Here is a 21,437-nt window from a genome sequence, read left to right as displayed (position 1 = left end):
TTTGTTACGTAGTGTGGTATATTGTTATTATGTATTAAATATACATACATATGAATAAAAAAGCTAGGTTAAAATAAAATGAATAATGATAAAATCTTTCATATTAATGCAGTGCGATAAATACTGCATGCTCGCTCGATAGATGGCGTTGTCCTGGTCTAAATCGCGCTACGGTTTTAGTTAAAAAAACAATTTCATGTGATAGCGCCATCTACCTCTGAAATAAATCTCTTTATTCTAAATGACATTCGATTAAAAATTCGACAATTTCGAAATTGTTTAATTTATTTAAAAAAAATGTTGTTTACGTGCTAGTTTAGGTCTACATATTTAGTTTGTTATATATTTAGTTAGTTGCATGTAATTTAATTTAATTTGTTATATACTTAGAGAAGAAGGAGACCTACAAAAAATAAATTAGATCCCACCAAAAACATTAAATGTAAAAAAAGCCAATCCTCTACGCAATTCCTCCACCGTAAAAAGTTTTGATATCGCATAGAAGCCAAGTCCTGTTCAATTTTATTTGTAATAATAAATCAATATTTTGTGACTATATCAATAATTTTGTTCACATTACAATAATATTGTCTTGGCCATGAGCACAAGTTAATAGTCGCTCCCTGAAATAATGTGTAAATACCATTGAATTGATACATTCTATATGGACATGACTTTACGATTGGACTGATTGGAATTTGAGATCACCATGGACCAAACATGCGCATAGTAAATGTGCAGTTCATGATTTTGGATGATACTGACTGTCGGTCATTTAGTAACAATTGAAAAAACTAAAAGTATTTAATTCTGTGATATTAAACTTCATGATTGACTTTCACCTCTCCAAGATATGCCGTATTATATTTGTAGTTTATTGTGCTCATGGCCAAGTCAATATTATTGTAAAGTGAACGAAACTATTGATATGGTCACAAAATATTGATTTATTATTACAAATAAAGTTGAACAGGACTTGGCTTCTATGCGATATCAAAACTTTTTACGGTGGAGGAATTGCGTAGAGGATTGGCTTTTTTTACATTTAATGTTTTTGGTGGGATTAATATATATATACATACTTACGTCACTTACAGTACCTATAGTGTGTAAAACTACAAAACATTTTGTATGCTCTAAAACTCAACGTGCTATATTTTGAGAAGCGTACATAAGCTGCACCTACGTAAATGTTTTAGTTTCACATCACCTTAGATCCTTGACTTGTCGAAGGCACAGCTTCAGCTTGCTGGCTATTCACGTGGCCCATTTTCAATAATGGTGGGTTCTTGAATGAATACGAGAACGCCAGTCCGCGTTTCAATGAAGCTCTACAACACATTACATGTTGTACATACTTTTTACCATTCGCTCCGCGTATACCTCCTTTGTGTTAAAAAAAATACAATCAAAAGTGAAATTGGTTAACAATATGTCATTGTATTTCTTTTGTTTCTTAAGATACTTATATAATATAATATTTTCAACAGTGGTGGCCATAATTTTCAAAAAATACAAATTCCAAAAGCCTGGTTGGCATATTAATGTTAAGAACCAGTTGTCAATCATCACGAATCCTGCAGTTACATTAGCGGGTATATCTGGTTGCAGGTGTTATAGGTAGGTACTTATAGATATTGATTTTCATTATATTTTTTATGTACAATTATTTTATTTAAGAAAAATCTTTCGATCACTGTTAAACTGTTTTGACTTATATTTCCGTGCAGTCAGTACGAGTACCCTTATGCTCTTATCTCAGTTTTGTTTGGGGTCGGCACAGCTTATTTTTTTATTAATCCTTTCCAGATATTTTATCTTTCACACGATTTGGAGGTCCCGGGAGGTCCCGTTCCTCGGAATGGGTCACATATAGAAATTGTGTGATTTTACATTTGCACTTAAATACTCGTAAGTGATTCGTTTTGATTGACGAACAGAATTGAATACTTATTTAAAAAGTGAGCCTAAGAACGGCAACTGATAACTTTCAAATATGCCAGTGAGCTAAGAATTAGACTACGACACTATTCCAATCAAAATATCAGATCTATGTTTAGTTAGAAGTTTAAGTCATCATCATTGTTTGGAATAAAGCATTCAGTTGTTTTCAAAAATTTTCAATAAACTGACTGCATTATAAATTCGTAGTCTAAACGAAGCTATGTATATGATCACCATAACATTATTTTGCAACTATATACCTCTACATCGTAGGTATTGTTTATTTTGGAGAAGCCTGGAGAAGAGACCGAGCAATAAGTATTGCGCTTGCTAGTCCGTGATCTCCACTCCAGCACTTTTGAACCCCATCGGCCATCTGCTCTGCGAGCATTATGGCCTGCCCATTGCCACTTCAACTTGCTACTCCGGTGGGCTATATCGGTGACTTTAGTTCGTCTACGGATTTCGTCATTCCGGATTCCATAACGTAGAGTAACACCGAGCATAGCCCTCTCCATAGCTCGTTTTGAGCTTTGAGATGAGGCCACATTGAGCATTTAGCTTTGAGTCATTCGTCATTAATTTTACCATGTATATATTACATCCTAAACTATAAATATTAGCGATAAAATATTATATCTCAGGATGTCATATATATTATATTATATCCCATAGTGAAAAGCTGGCTTTACAGTTTTGGTTTCACGATTGAAACTGTATTGTTTTTATGAAGCATCCTTTAGTTTGTCGTAATGGAAGAAGCAGTTTTGCGATGGAGAGCATATTCCGACCTCCGTGGCTTCCCTTCCCGCCACGGAACAGGTCCGTGGGCCTAGCGATTGTATGTTCAGACATTGTAGACTTGGTGAAGAGCCGTTTCTACACCTCGGCTTTATTTTCTGTTACTCCATTGGAGAATCGAGAACTTTAATGTTCCAGAAAGGGTTCATACTTAAATTATGAATATTGATAAACCTCTTCATCAGAATGTATGTTAATGTTAATCCTTTGTTTTCCGTCACAAACTGTATTTTGGATATAACATGTGCGTGATGCGCGATGCTCGGGCGTCGATCAGCAATGATGGTGAATTCGTTAGAAAAAGTTAAAAAAAATCAATTAAATAATGGGTAAACCTTTTGCTTTCGGTAGTATAGCCTCCATGTTAATTTTTTTTTTCTGTTTGCTGTAATACTGGAAACAATAAACTTCTATTCTATTCTATTCTAAAGCACCAACCTCTCAAGTATGAGAGTGAGGGTTCGATTCCAGGTCGGGCAAGTACCGATGCAACTTTTCTAAGTTCGTATGTGCTTTCTAAGTAGGTATATCTAAGACACCAATTACTGTGTTTCGGATGGCACGTTAAACTGTAGGTCCCGGCTGTCATTGAACATCTTTGGCATTCGTTGCGGGTAATCAGAAGCTAGTAAGTGTAACACTAGGCAGTCCATCCTTCAAAACACTGGTACTCCGCTATATCCGGTAAGACTGAAAGCATAGTTGGGAAAAAGTCTCGGGAGATGATGATATCGGCTAAAAGTTGATTATTGTGGTTATTGGCCGAAATGGAGTTAAGTGAAGATCATAGTTAATAGTAGGTAAGTTCTAGATTTTAATACATTATGTACACTTACATATTGTGAGAATAGTGTAGGTTTACGTGAAAAAAATAACGCGCAAAAATATTTTGTTCGGCAGCCCATTTAGTACGGTAACCATACTTTCACGATGTCAGAAGAGACGAGTAAGATATCACAGTGGACGCAAAGTATGTATATAAAGGTATCTTTAGATTGATTCCGCTTGAGCATGGCGACAATAACGATAATGGCTACATTATTCTCACATTTTACATAGGTATAACCCCTTGTGCGCAGATTTACGCAAGACACAATTGATTTTCTATTTTTCTCTAATTAGCGGCATTCAAGAGGTTGATTTAATATTAATATATTTTTCACAATTGCTTCCACTTATTACAAAGTTATAGTTGTTTTTAATTGTATTAGTAATGGAATTTCAGCTACCGATGCATTTTCTGGGATTATTATAATAATGAAATAAACAATGGAATAGGTAATGTTCATCATTACAGCTTTTCTTTTAAATAATCACATGCACAACATATAAAGACTGCTTAAAAAATAAGTTCCTTTTTTATTTTATTGAGAGTGCTACGTCTACTCAGCCTTAAATCTCGAAATAAAAGGTAATAGCTGGAAATTGAATCGAGACAAGTATTTATTGAGAAACCGATTTTTGGAAACTTAAGTACCTATATTACAACGCGGGCATGAGATTTTTGTAGAAACCCATCACCTGAGTCTTGATATCCTGATTTCAAGACTCAGGTTATTATCATTTCATGAAAATTTAAAGACAAACGAGGTTATGAATTCCACGCTGAAGTATTTTTACATGACTGTAAAAATATCTCAAAGGTACCGTTAGCAAAAGTTCCATCACTAATATTTAGAAAAATACACTTTTAGTCTAAAAACATAACTAAGAATATTTATTATTTTTGAGAGAGGTAAGTTTCTTACATCGGTACCTATTTTATAACTTACAATTGAAACTGAAACTACGGCGAACATAAAAAATGTAGTCAATGATTTTCTAGAAGCCCAGCTATTATGTACATTTGTAAGATCTAATGTTCACTGTAGACTTGTTTCATGAATGACGACGAGATTCCACTGAAACTGTAATCGCACAATTTGTTCGCGAATGCCACTGCTGGCATAGTATCCGCAGATAAAGGTTTCAGTTTCGCGGATATTTTAAAAACATTCATAAGCTGTTTGTTACTATTGCTAGACCAGAAGAAACATTTTTGTTCACACCGGTGGAATCTCGCCGTCGTTGTCACAATGTTGCGATATTTGATACATTTGTCCACTGTTTATGTCATCATCAACTTAACAACAATGCAATGTATGACATTTGAAAGTTATCAATATTTGCCAGTCGATAGGATATTTTCCTTTTAAGCCCTAATAATTTTGTTTCCAAACAATTAAACAGATCAGAGATTACTAGGTAAACCGCCTTTTGAGATCCGAAGTGGTGCTCGATGGAAAAATGCTAATTTATCGACATAAGGACTAAAAGTGCAGTAAAGTAAATTGAGCCTTCAGCCTGTTAAGATAGATTAGGTTTGGTATGCTGAACAACATGACTGACTTGCATATATTTCAATTTAGAAATACTATAAAACAGACTTATTCATTTAAAAAATTAAACATATTTTTTAGCATGCTCTTCCAACCACCGAAATAATTTAGCATGACGCCATAGTAATATTCTGATCCTTGAATTTTAATCAATTTCTAAAATTTAAAAATATGACCAGTTAAATGCCAATTATGCTCGTAATTCTTAAATTTTTTATGGCTACCACCGTTTTTATAGCACTGCTTATGAGAAATACGGGAACCGGGCCATCTTCAGGGCTTAGGTGGTCGTATCAGATGACTTAGGTCATCGCCCAATAAGACGCTCGTGATGCCCGTTACAACATAGATGAATAATTTGAGTCACCGTTGACTTTCCCACTGCACAGTGGGAATTAAGTTCTACCTAAATGAACGATTATAAAACGTAAGCTTTTCAAGTAAGCTTCAAAAGATGTATTTTCAAGGAATACGCCTACCTAGCTATATTTTATAAAAAAACTCGGTACGCACTCGCTATGTTTTGGCATAATATGCGCTATCGCGCAACAGAACAGGAATATACCTGGACGGGCTGGGCGGCGGGTAGCTGGTGCCGCGTTGGTCTGGGCTGAGATAATGCTGTTGCTGCTGTTGCTGATGTTGCTGCGCGGCCAGGCGGTTCCTCGTCAGCTGCTCCTGGTGCGACTGGTACAGCCTGTCGGACGCCGTCTGTGGGCCGGAGCTGTACAACACAAAACTCTTGAATACTCCGTTCCTTTTTGTAGTAACATGCTTATGAAAGTTGTCATCAGAGTTCATTAGTCTCAACAAATTACAAACTTGCGATACCTGCCTACTTACGGAAACGAATCGATTAAATAGGATACTCAAGTAATTTATTGATTTCATGGTAAGGTAGCCTACATATTGCGTAACTTATTGCCGTGTTAAGGTTGATGTCCCAAGTATTCTTTTACTTTTTGGTCCCAGTCCTGTGAACTATTGTTTGTTTGTAAACATACACATAATTTGTAGGTTCTGAATGCACGACCGAAGCCAGCGCGACTTTTTCTAAGTTCAAGACTAAAACAGAAAGCGCTTGTGTAATTGCTTGGTTAATGGGCATGAGGGCTAATCCAGGAAAGCTTAGATAACTTCAAGTGCATATGTGCCTCTTAACAAAAAGTTACAAGTAAGTACATATGAACGGGGGGGGGGAGGGTCCGTTGTCAGTAAGACTCCTCTGATATTCCCTCACGCTGCACCCAGCTGGAGAAGTCATCTGATGATTTCCCACCAAAAAACACCTATAGGTATACTCGTATTACGGGGGTTTCGGAGCTAATCACATTTAATCAAACACATTAATATACTGGTTTATACAATGTCGATTATCACAAAGAAAAAAAAATATACGCAAAAATAAAAAAAAGATTTTTTCTAAGTAAATAGAATTAAAGTATGCTAGAATTAGAACACCATTTATGAGTCAGTCATTTGTCATTACAAACAACGGAAATTCTCCCTTGAAAAGCGACAACTGGTCAAAACATTCGATACTCCTAAGTGTATCTCTGCTTTACACATGATATTGTAAATTATAAAAACGAAAAATGACTCCTGTGGTTAAACCACTGAATGGATCAGGTTATTTTTTTTACAATTCGCCATAGAATATCATAAAGTATATTATGTGGTAGGATTCAATGTGATTAGGTAAGAAACACCCGATATACCTTCTCGTAAGTCCTTTAGATTTTGGCTGTAAGTATTTTACCTTTGCGGTGGTCTGGGTGGGGTGGCGGCGGCTGCAGCGGCGGCGGCGGCCGCGGCGGGGTCGACGGTGAGGTCGGGCAGGCTGTGCACGAGCGCCATCATCGAGGCCTGCGGCAGCACGCGCAGCATGTTGCGCCCGGGGAACACGGGCCGCCCGAGCTGCGACCCCTTCGTCGTCGGCGAGTGCTGCAGGACCACCAGCTGTAACCGCGTCATTCCCTTTTATAATTAACTTTAAGGAAAACCACAACTTGTTCATTGACCTTGTATCGAAAATATTTTCAGTGAATTTTGATACCTGAATTTTCACTACACAACATTCAGACTAATGGAGAGTGGAGTTTAGTATTTTGCTAGTTAGTATTAGTAGTTTGCTAGTTAATGTAGCGGTTACTAAATGAACGAACTTCACAATTGATCTATTTAAGGTACTGTCGCTTACAAATTCGTCTAGGTGACATCACACCGTGACGTAAACATGCACTCTATTACCTATATGGGGGCAATAATTTAATTTAATCGATAATTCCATCATTGTAGTATAATAGTAACGTAGTTAACATAGGTAACTGTTAGGGGGACGGTTTTATTAAATATCAATAATGTGATATGATAAACTGTCTCAACAAAAGTTATACTAAGTCCGAAAATGTCGTTAAAGCTGTTCGACCCGAGTTCATTCATTGAAATTCATTGAAGTTCATCTGGAAGGTATACATATTGTTTGCTCTCGATGTTTGATATTTTTTAACCAACACAACGGATTTTCATGTGCTACTAATATACAGACTTAATCAAGATTATATCTGTATAGAGTGAGAGTAGAGTAAACCCGTGCTGAGAAGGGACTGGTTGCTAATAATATACCTAATGCTAGTGAGGTATCTCACCGGTGGTTGAGGAGACGTCGAAGGCGATGGCGGCGGTGCTGTGGCTGCCGCTGGCGTAACGGCCTTTCCTGATGTTGATGGCTCCGCCGCAGGTGTCGGGGGCCCACTCGTCTTGACAACTACGGCAGGTGCTGCCGCGGCCTTGGCAGCAGCGGCTGCCATTGCGGCTGTGACCGGCATTACCGCGGCAGCAGCTATTGTTGCCGCTGTCCCGGACCCTTGTCTTACCATCACTGGGACACCTTGTGAGCTCACAGGACGCGGTGCCGGCACGAGGGTCGTCTCACTGTCACTGACCACGTTCACAGTGATCGATGTTCCAGCTGCGAAAATATATACTAACACTGTATAATGTACATTATCACCTACGTGAGTGTATGCTCATCTTAGTTTTGTAAAGTACCTACTCAAGATTGTTTTCCGACCCACACTGATTTCTAATGGAAATATCACTAGGTACATAGTATGTGTAAAACAATGTCGCTTTCTCTGTCCCTATATCCCTATGTATGCTTGAATCTTTAAAACTGCCGAGCGGATTTTGATGCGGTTTTTTTGTATAGATGGAGTGATTGAAGAGGAAGGTTTATATGCACAACTAGCGACCCACTCCGGCTTGAACTCTGGGTGCAATTCTGATATGCACCTGTGTGAAGCCGGGGCGGGTCGCTAATTAAATAATAAACGAACTGTTTTCCTTGTATTCTGCTTTTTTTAAATACCAAAATGGTGTCCGCGGTTTTACCTGCTTCCTGAGGGGATTACTTCGTGCACGCGAATAAGCCTAGTCTGGCCTATAACTGTCAGTTTTCATCATCTCTCCACTATTTTTATCTCGATCGCTTCAGCAGTTTTATCGTAAGTACTTAGTTGTATTTAACAACTTAAAAACTAACGCATTTGTATTTATAGCTTTAGTACGTGCAATCTATTTTTTATCAATAGTTCCTTTAATTAAATGATGAAAGCAATGCTAGTCCTTGCGAAATGGTTATCATCTGAAACTCTTTCGGTTCATATCATCCAAGAAATGAAAAATCATCCTACGCAAGTTGATTAGTGATCTAATTCATGTGTTGTGGAGTTATAAAGTGTGGTTAAGTGAAGGACGTCCTTCTCCGTGTGAGAGGAGGCCTGTGTCCAGCAGTGGGACGATAAAAAGGCTGTAACAGTAAGTAAAGGACGTACCATCATCTGGGTGCAAAGGCGGTATGATGTGCTCAACAGAAGAGCCGGCTTCGTACTCCTGACGGCTAGGCCCCGGCTCCGAGTCATCGTTAGACGCAGCACTGCATTCAAATTATGCGATGTTATGTTTATTTAACTAGTCAGTCCAAACTTAAAGCCATGGTGCTTTATTGTATTACTTATTTAATATTTTTGGGGGGTCTCAATGGGAAATCACGAAAATGAAGTTGATTGTTCTTGAAGTAGTGTAAATTACCTATATTTTTAATCCTTTTTTAAATTCTAGATTCCTGATTTTTTAAGCGAATATTTAATAAATTCACTAAGAAAGGTTTGAAAATGGTACTGTAGAGTAGTTAATACTATTTAGTCTAAAGGTTTCATTCGTTATATTTTGTTATTTTGATGTTTTAATTGAAATATCCCGAGATCTCGGGCGTATAGTACCTTGATTGTTGAAAACTGGACAGTCTTGAACTGCCTCCAGTGGACGTGCGTTGAATTTGGTTACGCGAGCTGCTCCTGCCTGGAGTTGTATTCCCTTCGGCTACAAAATAATCATTATTTCACAAATTATTTAAAAAACATGTATGTCACTGTGACCAAGAAGATAAGAAGAAGTTTGTTCTGGCAGACAAGATGAGAAAAATTTGAGTGCAATTAATAATATTACGAAACCCAGTTAGATATATGTGGGTCGAAACACCTCTACAAATAGTATTTAAGCAAAACGTACCGTCGGATGATTCTGTTTGCGTGGAAACTGTCGTTTCTGCCTCAGCAGGGACATATCTGCGGTGGAGCATGGCAGCAACGCGCTCGCGAGCTTCGCGGTCAATACTGGCTTCATCAGGGGTCGGCTTGTCACCCTGAACAAGTAGCTTTATATTATTTACTGTATGAAAAAACATCAAATACTTTTATTAATGCACGGTAAAAAATATTTCTAGTACTGTAATATCTATTATGTTATGTATGTACGCATGATAGTTGTTACACTTACCGGGCGAGATGCGCTGGGCATTCCATCGGTGCTCCCGCTTTCGGATGATGTCGTGTCGGGGGCGGCGTCCATTTCGCTGAGATCGCGATTCGGGTTCTTGTAGAACCACATAGCAAGTTCATATGTGATTCTCGCTTCACGCAGTTTATGCTCCCAATACTAAAAGAAAATTTAGTTTCAATAGACCATTTCTTCGATACACAATTTCATACATTAATAGGTTTTCTTAAGTTGTTCCTGTCACATGATCGCATGTGCATGTAACGCAGTTGTCTTTTTATGTTTAGTTAGACAGAAAAAATATTTATACCTTGAGGCAATTCTGAGCGTTCGAATCCTTGGATGTTGTTTCGCTCAAGGTGAAAGCCATGCATGATGAACCGACATCATCCAGGACCACGCACACCAGTGACCCTATTTCCTTTATGTTCCGAGGGCTGCTCCTCGGGTAAATAATCAGACGTTCGATGAAAAACTTTGGCCTGTGAACGACATTATTAAAAAGTAGTTCGCAGAGCAATTTATGGCAAACGCTGTAGTGCAAAAGTGCGAAAGTGATATTTACCTTACAAGCTTGTACTGGTGGTTGTTGCCCTTAGATTGCTTCTTGCAGATTAGCAGCATGTCGGTCAAAAGGAACACGCGTACTTCCATCTGTTGAAAATCAATGTTTAACACTTCTCTGTCCTGTTTCAACTACCAAAAAGTTACAAAGACTGTTGTTTGATTTTACAATGTTACTTTAACGCTAAGTGTTTTTTTTTTCAAGTTTACTGGGAAAACTTTCAATTAATCTATCAGGTCAATATTCGGACAAATCGCAGCGCTTGTTAAAGGTACCTACATCATTACAGTCGCATTTGCTCGCAACACGAAGAGCGCAATGCATAAAATTACATAAAGAGACATTTCTATTCTATGATTATGTAAGATAAACCAAACTGGATGCATCCGTAATTAACAGCGTTTTCACACAAGCGGATTTTCCAGACGATTTTTTCGATAGTCTGCTCGATTCCGTAAGAGAGGTGTTGTGTATACTCGTATATGCACAGTATTAAACAATTGACATCTACTGGCAAGATGACGTTTAAACCTGAGCGATTTTTGCTGCTCGGAATGTTTCGCGTGCATAAGCTCGGTTATGACACGCGCGGAAAATCCGTTATGGTGGAAGTGCTGTTAGGCACAGCTCATTATGAAAAAAATATATAATATAAAAGCGTGTTCGCGTAGAATACTTTCCAGGAGACATTTGTAGGGAATACAAAGATGTTAATCAATTGTTAATCTTGCCTCCTTAATGTTATCCTTGTAACGCAAGTCACCCTGGTGAACCAAGGAGCGGCTGTGATTGGGTGCGCAGTTGACCATCGGCGCCTTCAGATTCAACTGAGCGAATACTCGATAGCATCTATCCATCTCTTCATCGCGGAAGTCCTGATAAAGGAATGTTCACATAACATTTTACTGAACCAGATTTTGAAAGGGCACTGGAGAACTTGCGTGCTTTATTTAAAAACCTGGATTTGGATTTTTAACACAATAGAGAAGCTACTCGGAAAAAGAAACGTGATTATAGTTTAAGCCAAATAAGTACAAAACAAGGTGTAAGTGAGGGCCAAACAATTAAATATGTAGATAGGTAGGTACTTAATTTTGACAATCACATACCTACGAATACAAAAAAAAATGTAATAAGTCACGAATTTCGGCTACATAAGTAGGTAATATAATTGGAAGATACATTTGAGGGCAAGGGTACAACTTACAATTTCGTAGTTCTCGATGGATGAGCACAGCCAGTCCATCATTTGCAACTCCTCTCTTTGTCGTATTGATCTATTTATATCTGTTACGTAGCTTCTAGCACATGCTTCCTGAATACAAACCAATTGATATTTTAATACCGTTTTTGTCCTCTCTATGGAGTCACGGGATAGGTTTTACTCACGGAGGACAAAAAAACTAGCAGAGATACCGTAAGGCAGGTAGGTCAGGCGCGTTCAGGTAGGTCAAATACGTGAAAGTAATATTTTTACTTTGCTTTACTCTGGGTTTACAAAAAAAAAATGGGTGGCTTCCCATAAAAGGTGTATGAGGGTGGAGCACGGGTGGAGCCAGTCACGTTCCTCGTTCCCCGAACACGCGTATTTTGGCACGCTACTTTCTTAGGAGATTTCAAGTTAGGGCACCTTCGCTAGCTATTTTCTCCTCCGTGGTTATACTACTATACCACACAAAAGTACAAAGCTTCTTTACTTTTTGACGAACCTTAAAGTACCGTTATATAATGGGCAACAGCTAGTTACGTATGCAGGTGTAATATATACTAATGTACCTATCTAGCTTTTTCCGCAGTTTCACCCGCGCCCCGTGAGGACTACTACCTGTACCGGGAAAAAAATATAGGCTATGTTACTCGCAGATAATATAGCTTTCTAGAAGTGTTTTTTTATCGGTCCTGTAGTTTTCGAGTTTATTCATTACAAACAACCAATCAAAAAAATAACCCTGATAAATTATATTAGTATAGATTCGTTTTATACATAATTAAGCACTGGCACTTAAATAAAGACCAACTTATTATAGCTAACATTACCATAGCCTTCAGGGAGGAAGCTTCTGGTTCCGTAAGGGTGTGACTGAGCATACGTTGCAAAAGCAAACTGTATTTCGTCAGGCGCTGCATTGGTTTTACCATTATGTCTGCAAGCTGGAGTCTGAAAGAAAACGGACTATTTTCACCTCGCGTCGACACACAGTCCTTCCGAAATAAATAGGGATTTTGAAGAACAATATTAAACTAACCTGCTACACGCTAAACGACGGTAACACCATGACAAGTAGTACATGAAATCTGAGTTGTTAGTTAGGGAGCGTAAGTAGTCCAAAGCACTTTTTTGGCATTTGACGTATTTTTCATATGGCAAGAACATTTCCCGGAAATGCAAAAACCCGGGAGCCATGATTTCCGTGTTGAATCTGAAAATTTACAAATACGTGTCACTGGTAATTCTGTGTGGTAATATTGTGCTAAGGCTAGTTCTAGGTGGTTATTAAAGCAAGACAAAGGCAGGGCCGTTCATACTAACATTGTTTGATAGAATGCAAATTATGTCATCTAGGCCGCAACGAATCAGATTAGATATTAATTTAACTAAAATATCACATGACAAAAAGGTAGTTGCTACGTTTACAAACATTTTCATATTTGTTTCGACTCACCTACCACTAGTTGCTTTTTGGATGCTAAAAATTGTTACAACTTAAATAACTTACGGGCATTTGCTTTCGTTGGCCACTGCTATCATGGGATACAAAGAGTTTTCCCAAAAGCAGAGGCTGGCATTTAAGATATCGGGTATGTTGGTGAACAGCTTCGCAGTATCTATGTCCAGCAATCTGCCGCGTTCTTGCAGGGCGTGAGCAGTAGCTATAAATAACTAAGACAAAGGAAACCAGACATTATTATATGGTAAAGTACCGCCCATTCAGCCCACTTTATACCCAACATGAAATAAGCGAGGGTTGACAGATTTTTAATAAATCAGAAGACCAAATAATGTGGATAAAAGCTGACAAATTGAAGATAAAGAAGCTAGTATATTTTCTTTTCAGTTCGCTTCGCTGTTGCATATTATTTTGCCTTACCTCGCCGATATGGTCACTATTAACGAGGATCTATCAAAGCGCCTGGTTGATACTTCCCATGGGCTGGCTTTTATTTAGGCCAACGCTAAATGCGTTTTCTTCCATCGAGTCAATACCGCCTATTTGATATACTACTTGGTGACAGCGATGAGGATCAATTTTCGACGCCGTTTATAATTAACTTATATTTATACTAACTTAAATTTACAATAAATGTAAGTTTAGTTTTTAAATTGTATTATTACATAATAATAACTGTTTGACAATAACTATTTGACAAGTAAGTATTGGCTGTCCAAAATAAATATGGACTGATTCAGGACTTTTTACCCTTTGTAAATAAGTGCGAGTCTAAACTAGATGTAAACCTAATGGCAAATATTATTTTTATACACACGTCTAGGGTTCTGTGTATTAATTTATATCCCGCTTATGTTCTACCTTCTACGCGTGTAGGTAGTGTCATTGTGTTATCTTCGATCGATAGAGGAATTTATGAGGAATGATTTGGAATTCAATTTACATACCTACGCGAAAAGTCAGGTCAACTCTTTAGTCAATAAAATTAAACAAATAACAAAACCGTGTGTCTAAATCGATGGTCAAAATATGATGCTCAAATCATTAAAAAAAAAATAATGTTTATGGTTTAGAAAAAAGTCCTCAAATTAAAACAGAATTGGCTATACCTACTAATTAAATTCGTAATTTAAGATCCATTACAACCGCTTGTTAGCCCAAATGAGTTCTATAAAGTTAGCTGCGCATTCGTTCGGATTATATCAAGTTAGAAATTTTCACGATACCAAGTTGGTAGCTTATATTTTTACTGACCTCAATTAATTTCTCAGGAATGACCGTCAGATGTGCTTTACATAAAGTTAGGTACGTTATCTTATTACTTACTGCCTGTGCTTTAACTAAGTCCTTGATACAAAAAGCTCCTGAATGCTTAAAATGGTGAAAAATGGTATATTTTATGTAAAATGATGTATTTATGGACATATTCGTCTTCTACAGTTTAAATAAAGAGCACCTTAGGTAACAACGACGTGTGTTTCCGCCTATATCATTCGTGTTCGTTATAAAACTGACCCGCATCTTTTGCAAATAAACTGGGAACTTAAACAGGGTAGTTGCGTCTCCATTTCACGGGACGTTACACAACCACGGATCGGATTTCTTCGTTAAAAGCGAATGTGGTTAAAGTGGAGCCACAATGCTGAATTTGTAATCCTACTTTCGAAATACATTACGTTTTTGGATTGTTCAATATCTCATAATGCCTCTGGCGAGCACGCAGGCTATTACCGCGGCCGACTAATCCTCATGATAGGGATCGTCGATTCCATCCGTGATGCTTCAATTTTGTAAGAGATCCTATTATTTTTTGCTAAACGATTTTCAGGGTGCGTACTGCGTATTGTAAGAACTCGTTTCTAATTTTAAGATATATAAACAAACTGGGATCTTATTCAGACAAGCTTTCATTTTTCAGTGTTAAAAGGAATGAAACGTCTTGAATAATTTTTCACAATTTCTCAACACGGAAATAAAGAAGTGCGTGCGTAGGTGCGTAACACATTGTTGGAAATCCTCGAAAACCATAAAGTCAAATAAGTCATTAGGTATGTGATTGTGTCGGGCCCCGAGTTTGTCCTTTATTGTTGTCGTGAAGGGCACGGGGGCAGGCCAGGGAAGTGACCGCTTTTCATTATTCCGTGGATTATACAAAATGATATTCGTTTCATATTAATCTTGATTTCATATAAATAAGTGGCGTGAAATAGCTTTGTATATCATTCAGAGTAAACAAGGTTTTTACTGCAATTAAGAGTTAAATCGCTCATTATAGGCATAAAATAAGCATGCCTATATGTACTAAATAAGCATTTTAATATGCTGTATAGCCTAAAACTGCTTTGTTAATTTTGTTTTAGGTTTATATGGTTATGGTTATATGTATGGTTGTATACAGTTACATAAACTCCAAGTAGTGTATTCAGAGCAAGAAAAATAAGAACTTTGACACTGCATCTTATTTATTTATTTATGGCTTTTCTTTTAAAAAATATTAATTATTTACACACAAGAATAACAACAACGAAAAACACACATCCGTGTAATGACAATTTGATGATTTTTGCCGCTCTAGTGAAGCAAAGCATAGGTGCCTTTTAGAAATGGGTTTTTAAAATACAATAAGGGAATAATATGAGAACTCGCGATGTGCAGTCAAATGGAGAAACAATGAGTGCCTGACGGATAAATGTTCTGTAACTTCCTAAAGTAGGAACTGATAATATTATACCTTGGGGTTATGAGAATGTTATTTGAATGACCTGAATGATTTACGAAGAAATGTAAAATAGCATTAGGTATTTGTTATTTCAGTTATCATGTTCTTCTCAATTATTATTAAGAATCAACTTTCTGGGAGAACAGTAACGTGTCCATTTAGGACACGCGTCGGTCAGGGAGAGCTCCAACCAGACCACAGAGATCTTTGACGAAAGGAATGTTGTTCTGAATGAGGAATGCCGCTTCTAATATGACTGGCCTTAGGACTAAAGTGGGCAGTCTTAATAAATCTATACTAGTATATAAAGAGAAAATAAAAAAATATTGTTTGTTTGTTTGTATGTTTGACGCGAACAGGCTCCGGAACTACTGAACCGATTTGAATGATTCTTTCACTGTTAGGAAGCTACAGTTTCTGCGCTGAACATGGGCTATGTCTTATCCGGAAAGAAATATCCCCGGGACGGCGATTATTAGTTATTAGTATTATTAGTTAAAAACCAACTTACAGGATGAATAACCAGAGTAGGTCTATCGGGTGTTTCGTAACCTAATCACATTAAAACAAACACGTCAAAACATTCGAAACTCCTAACTTTATCTCTGCTTTACACATGGTGTTGTAAATTATGTTAACGAAAAATTATTAGTGCATTAGGTATTTTTTTTTTACAATTTGGCATAGAATATCTATCATAAAGTACATAACATATATTTAATGTGATTAGGTACGAAACACCCGATAATCCCGGAATTCCGATACACCTGCTTCTTCACGTACCAGGACAGCATAACTTGCATGACTCAAGTGTCGACGCTATTGCTCACTATGTACCACAGCATAAAATACACTAAACGGGACGCGGGTGAAACTGCATGGAACAGCTAATCATATATGTATTTACATAGCGGAAAATAGCCCAGAATGTTACTCTCCTAACCCAGTTATTAAATGTTGAACAGATGGGTACAATTCAAATATTCTTTCTACTCACTAAAACCTATATTTTCGTGTGGACAATACAAATAGGTATGTACACAGGTTTGGCTTCGCAGCCGCGAAAAGCAGTGTATATAGCCAGCCGTTGTGCAAACCTCCCCCAGCGTGAAATCTTTTCGGCTAACGACTTCTGACAGCCCAAATAGGTACTGATTGACTTTTTGGATAGTTTCCCTCTACATTGTCTAAGTAATTTAAATCATATTTTCGTACTACGTGGGACAGTAGCTAACGGTAATTACAAGAAGGTACAAAGACACAGGTATTATGATAAAACAGTGACGAAACTAACTTTAATGTTAACCTTAACCAGTACAATACAGTAAGAAATTTATATATTCAAGTAATTAAGCATTGGTAACTAAGCACTGTGGAAATGCAAGGAATGTTGGTTAGTTAAGTACAGCGTGGACTGAGATATTGGGCGATTGTTCAATGAGTTTTTTTTTAGGTGTTAAATAAAAGGACTCACCCGGACAATGGTCAGCAAATGGTGGATGTAAACAGCTTCAGTATGGATCAACTCTTTGATCACGGCCTGCCTGGCCTCCTCCTCGGCCGGCAAGTCTGGGCATAGAGCGACTATGTATACATATTAATATCCCTAAACTTCGAGTAAGAGCTATATTGAACATTCAAATATGATATGCAAACAACAATAATCAATAACATAAAATCAAACATCAATAACACATATTTTCGTTTTCACCAACAATCTCTTAACGTTTCCCTGACAAAGGCTCCCCCAAAAATAAAGGTTATAAGGGACACTTAAACTTTGGTGAAAAAGAAATTCTTATTAAGTGTGTTCCCTAAATGCTCTTAGGGGATCCCTATATTTGGGTATCTGTTGGTGAAAATGGGCATTACTTTAAGAACAGCTACATAGCTGAGAATAGTATGGTGGGATTTATCTTCAATAAAGATACCTAATAACCGAACAATATACATACAATACTTGATACAATCAGCATGCATGATATTACTTTAAAAAAAATTAAAAACCGTGCTACACAAACAATTTCCAATAAGCACTAGTTACCTATAATAGGTATTTATATTTATATCTTGGTTATCTGAATAAATGATTTATTATTATTATTATATTATATCTACTCACACTACAAATTATGAAAACAAACGCAAGCTTTTCAATAACTTTATTCTGTGTTTAAAGATGAAAATAACCGATAAGCTTCAAAATATACTAAATGTAATAGGTATTCAAAATAGACAACGAAAACCACCACGTGCGGAAATTACAAAAAGGAAAATCGAATTTCATGAACGATCATCATATAGGTTGAACAATTCAAGTACTTAGCTATTCAATTAATTTTGATCAGATAGGTCATAATGCAGTATAGATAAATGAATGCTCCATACTGCACAAAATTCATTAAATTTTGCCTACACCGTACCGTTGTAAAGTCAATCATTTTAGTGATGTTATAATTTATTCTATTCTTTTTCTTGCCCTGTATTCATAGCTTTAGGGTCGGCCTATCCTTAGCCTGTCTATCTATCTAAATTCATACTTATAACATTCTTTGTAACAAGCGTTTCACACGTGCTTAACAAGGGCGCAATGGACCGTTCAGTCAGTATTAAGTAAGTAGTGCTTGTAGTTCTTTCGTCAATTGTTTCCATCGATTTTAATGCCTATGACGGTCTCTGAAGAATGTGTTAAGCTTGGGTTTCCTAGGAAAGCGGTGCCGTCACATAGCGACCGTCTTATTACGGACGCAAATAGACGGTCGTCTTTACGGTGATTACATGTGGAAAGTTCCACGGCCGTTTTAACACACCGTCATGAACTTTTTGTTCGTTTTATCATACTTACTAACCTGTTTTATTTAATATTTCTCAAATTTCACAACACCAATTCTGTTTTAGTTGACTTTTCTATAATCTTTACTTTTTATGTTAGATATTGCCTTCGTGGTTTCGAACGAAATCTATTAAAATTTCGTCGTCCTCGCTGCTCCAAGAGTTGTAACAAATTTTTGACGTTGTTCCGAAAAAAAAAACACAAATACGTATTAAAAAAGCTTCACCGCTTTCAATAAAACGTTCACCAAACTATCTGACACCGTCAAGACGGCCGTCATGCAAATGGCGGCACCGCTTTTTGAAGTTACGGCGTCAGTTACCGCTCTCTAGGAAACCACCCCATTTTGTTTACATAGACAACGTTCTGGTGATGTCTTTCACCGCTGTATTACGGTCGCTATATGACGGCACCGCTTTCCTAGGAAACCAAAGCTTTAACCTAATTGGCACTATTAATATCGATTGCGTCGTAAAATCCTAATTGGTCAACAAGAAGTAAATGTTTGGTCGAAACAATACGGCCAATGTTTGAACACCATCTTTGTATTCTCTATTTATATCAGGCTATGGCACTTTTTCACAGCCCGACTTCTTCCGCTTTTTATTAAGTTTCCCAATCTATGTGATGATGTCCTCCTAGCCGATTATCGGCTACGGCGGCTGTTCTCATGTAAGGAGATTAGCCAACTACGCAGGACATATTATAGTGCACGAGCACTTGCGCAGACACAGGTGCACTCATAGCCCGATTCCTTAACTCTCATAGCCCGATGGGACGGTAATCCGACACGACCGGAGAGAGATCAGGCGCAGGACCGACATTTACGTGCTCTCCGATGCACGGGTGTATCAATCACCAGCTTCCAGGCTCCGGGCTGCTTTGTAAAAGTCTTCTAAAACCCACAAAGTGATTTCGGCCCGACTCGGGAATCGAACCCGAGACCTCGTGCTCAGCAGCCGCACTTGCGACAGCTATACGAGGCAATCCCAATCTATGTAATAGATACTGCCGTCGTATGAAAGAAGGGCACATCTACCATTTTGGTCAAACTGAGATAATTGAGATTAAAGTTTTTACCATATTCTGCTCCATAGCGTGGAAACCTATAGCTTAAAAGAAAAAAAAATACTGATGATATATGCGTGAAGGTTAGTACTATTATATTTTTAACTTTTTAGTTTTTATATATAGTTAATTTTAAAATAAATTCAAATTATTCCTTTCAACTTAAAAAAAAAATAATTAAAAAATACCACTTACTACAAAGAAATGGCATAACTAACCAAATGTGACCTTTCTTTTTAATATTTCAAGAAAATTAGTCATTGAGTCTGAAAGAAGGGGCACATTTGTCTAATTGCGCTTTTTTAATGCAAATTTACTAAATTTTTTCTACAAAAAAAGACAAATAATCATGCGAGGAAACTTTAATAAACTATAAAACATTTATTGTCATGCCATTTCTGGTTATCCTTATCCAAATAACTGAAACAAATTTACTTCTAGGACACCAACATTTAAACAAAAAAGAACCTTTCTTAATATTCAATAGTTATTTTTAAATTATTAGGGATCTCATCCATCAATTTTGGTTAACTAATAGAACTTATAAATAAGAAAGAAAAAGTGCTAATACTTAAACTCAATTACAGTTTTTAGTTAGTTACCTAAGTAAGTATACCTAAGGAAAATCAAAATTTAATATTTATATTCTTTTTAATAATAATAGGTTGGACCCAATTTAAAAATCTATAAAATAATCTCTAAATCTCTAAAATATTCTCAAAATATTCTATATTAATAGAGGTAGTAATAGGAGCATAAAGAAGACGGATCACAATCCATACGAAATTGCCCCACGTCTTATAACAATGTGACGTATCTCAAAAAAAAGATAAAAATGTAAAAAAAGATATGACATACTCTGTAACTTAATTTTTTTACACCTTCATACGAAAAAAATGCTTCAAAAATTGTTCAGGCGCTGTTATAAAAAATTGTTCATGAGAAAATTTAAGGACCATTTTTTAAAATTATGTATTATATGATTGATAGTGTCTACCTCCCAGGTGGTCCCATATTCATCAGGTCAGGATCTGATGATGGAAACCCTGAGAAATCCAGGGCAACTTTTGAAAGTTGTAGGCATGCGCAGGATAAAAACTTGACAATGAGGTGTATGTCTGATTACACGATGCAACTTATTAAAAAAAAAAAAGTGCATCGGCCTAGAAGTCGGTGCTTTTCATTGTTTTGGGAGTCGGTCTTATTTTTTTGTAAAAGTTTTTTTATTTTTGGCTTTTCAGTGACAAGCTTAGTTGTTACTATCCGTATTAGTGGAAAGTTCTCATCAATACGAATAATATACGACCAAACACGAGGTAGTTTACATATTCAGTTGTCGAGTTCGCTTGACCTTCTCTGGTCTCCATCATCAGGTCAGCTCCAAAATTTCACTGTTGTAAAGGTCTATTCAATACAAATAATATATAAGCCCAAACACGAGGTAGTTTACATATTCAGTTGTTGATTTCCCTCGACCCTCTTTCGTCTCCATCATCAGGTCAGCTCCAAACCTTCACTGTTGCATAGTGTTATCAGACATACACCTCATTGTAAAGTTTTTATCCTGCGCATGCCTACAACTTTTAAAAGTTGCCCTGGATTTCTTAGGGTTTCCATCATC

At 37.0% G+C, this 21,437-nt stretch overlaps 1 protein-coding gene across 10 annotated transcripts in view; it reads right to left on the bottom strand.

The window, feature by feature from the left end:
* Positions 1-21,437, bottom strand: part of LOC110378206 (pleckstrin homology domain-containing family G member 5) — a 65,087-nt gene that overhangs the window by 4,168 nt on the left and 39,482 nt on the right. For 3 of the 10 annotated variants that reach the window (XM_049836691.2, XM_021337365.3, XM_049837005.2), the window contains 16 exons: positions 17,390-17,499; positions 13,245-13,408; positions 12,774-12,947; positions 12,565-12,700; positions 11,735-11,842; positions 11,259-11,402; positions 10,528-10,616; positions 10,273-10,444; positions 9,963-10,121; positions 9,696-9,828; positions 9,407-9,506; positions 8,960-9,060; positions 7,772-8,094; positions 6,883-7,082; positions 5,689-5,847; positions 1,211-1,331 (listed from right to left, as the gene is read on the bottom strand). In XM_049836691.2, coding sequence (XP_049692648.2) covers positions 1,211-1,331; positions 5,689-5,847; positions 6,883-7,082; positions 7,772-8,094; positions 8,960-9,060; positions 9,407-9,506; positions 9,696-9,828; positions 9,963-10,121; positions 10,273-10,444; positions 10,528-10,616; positions 11,259-11,402; positions 11,735-11,842; positions 12,565-12,700; positions 12,774-12,947; positions 13,245-13,408; positions 17,390-17,499 — 2,393 coding nt within the window. The remainder of the gene's footprint in view (positions 1-1,210; positions 1,332-5,688; positions 5,848-6,882; positions 7,083-7,771; positions 8,095-8,959; positions 9,061-9,406; positions 9,507-9,695; positions 9,829-9,962; positions 10,122-10,272; positions 10,445-10,527; positions 10,617-11,258; positions 11,403-11,734; positions 11,843-12,564; positions 12,701-12,773; positions 12,948-13,244; positions 13,409-17,389; positions 17,500-21,437) is intronic. The other 7 variants (XM_021337369.3, XM_021337370.3, XM_021337368.3 and 4 more) reach the window with 6 other exon arrangements.

This window comes from Helicoverpa armigera, chromosome 1 (genome assembly GCF_030705265.1).
Source record: "Helicoverpa armigera isolate CAAS_96S chromosome 1, ASM3070526v1, whole genome shotgun sequence".
In the NCBI taxonomy this organism is placed as follows: Eukaryota; Metazoa; Arthropoda; class Insecta; order Lepidoptera; family Noctuidae; genus Helicoverpa; species Helicoverpa armigera.
This window is presented reverse-complemented; position numbering and strand designations above follow the sequence as displayed.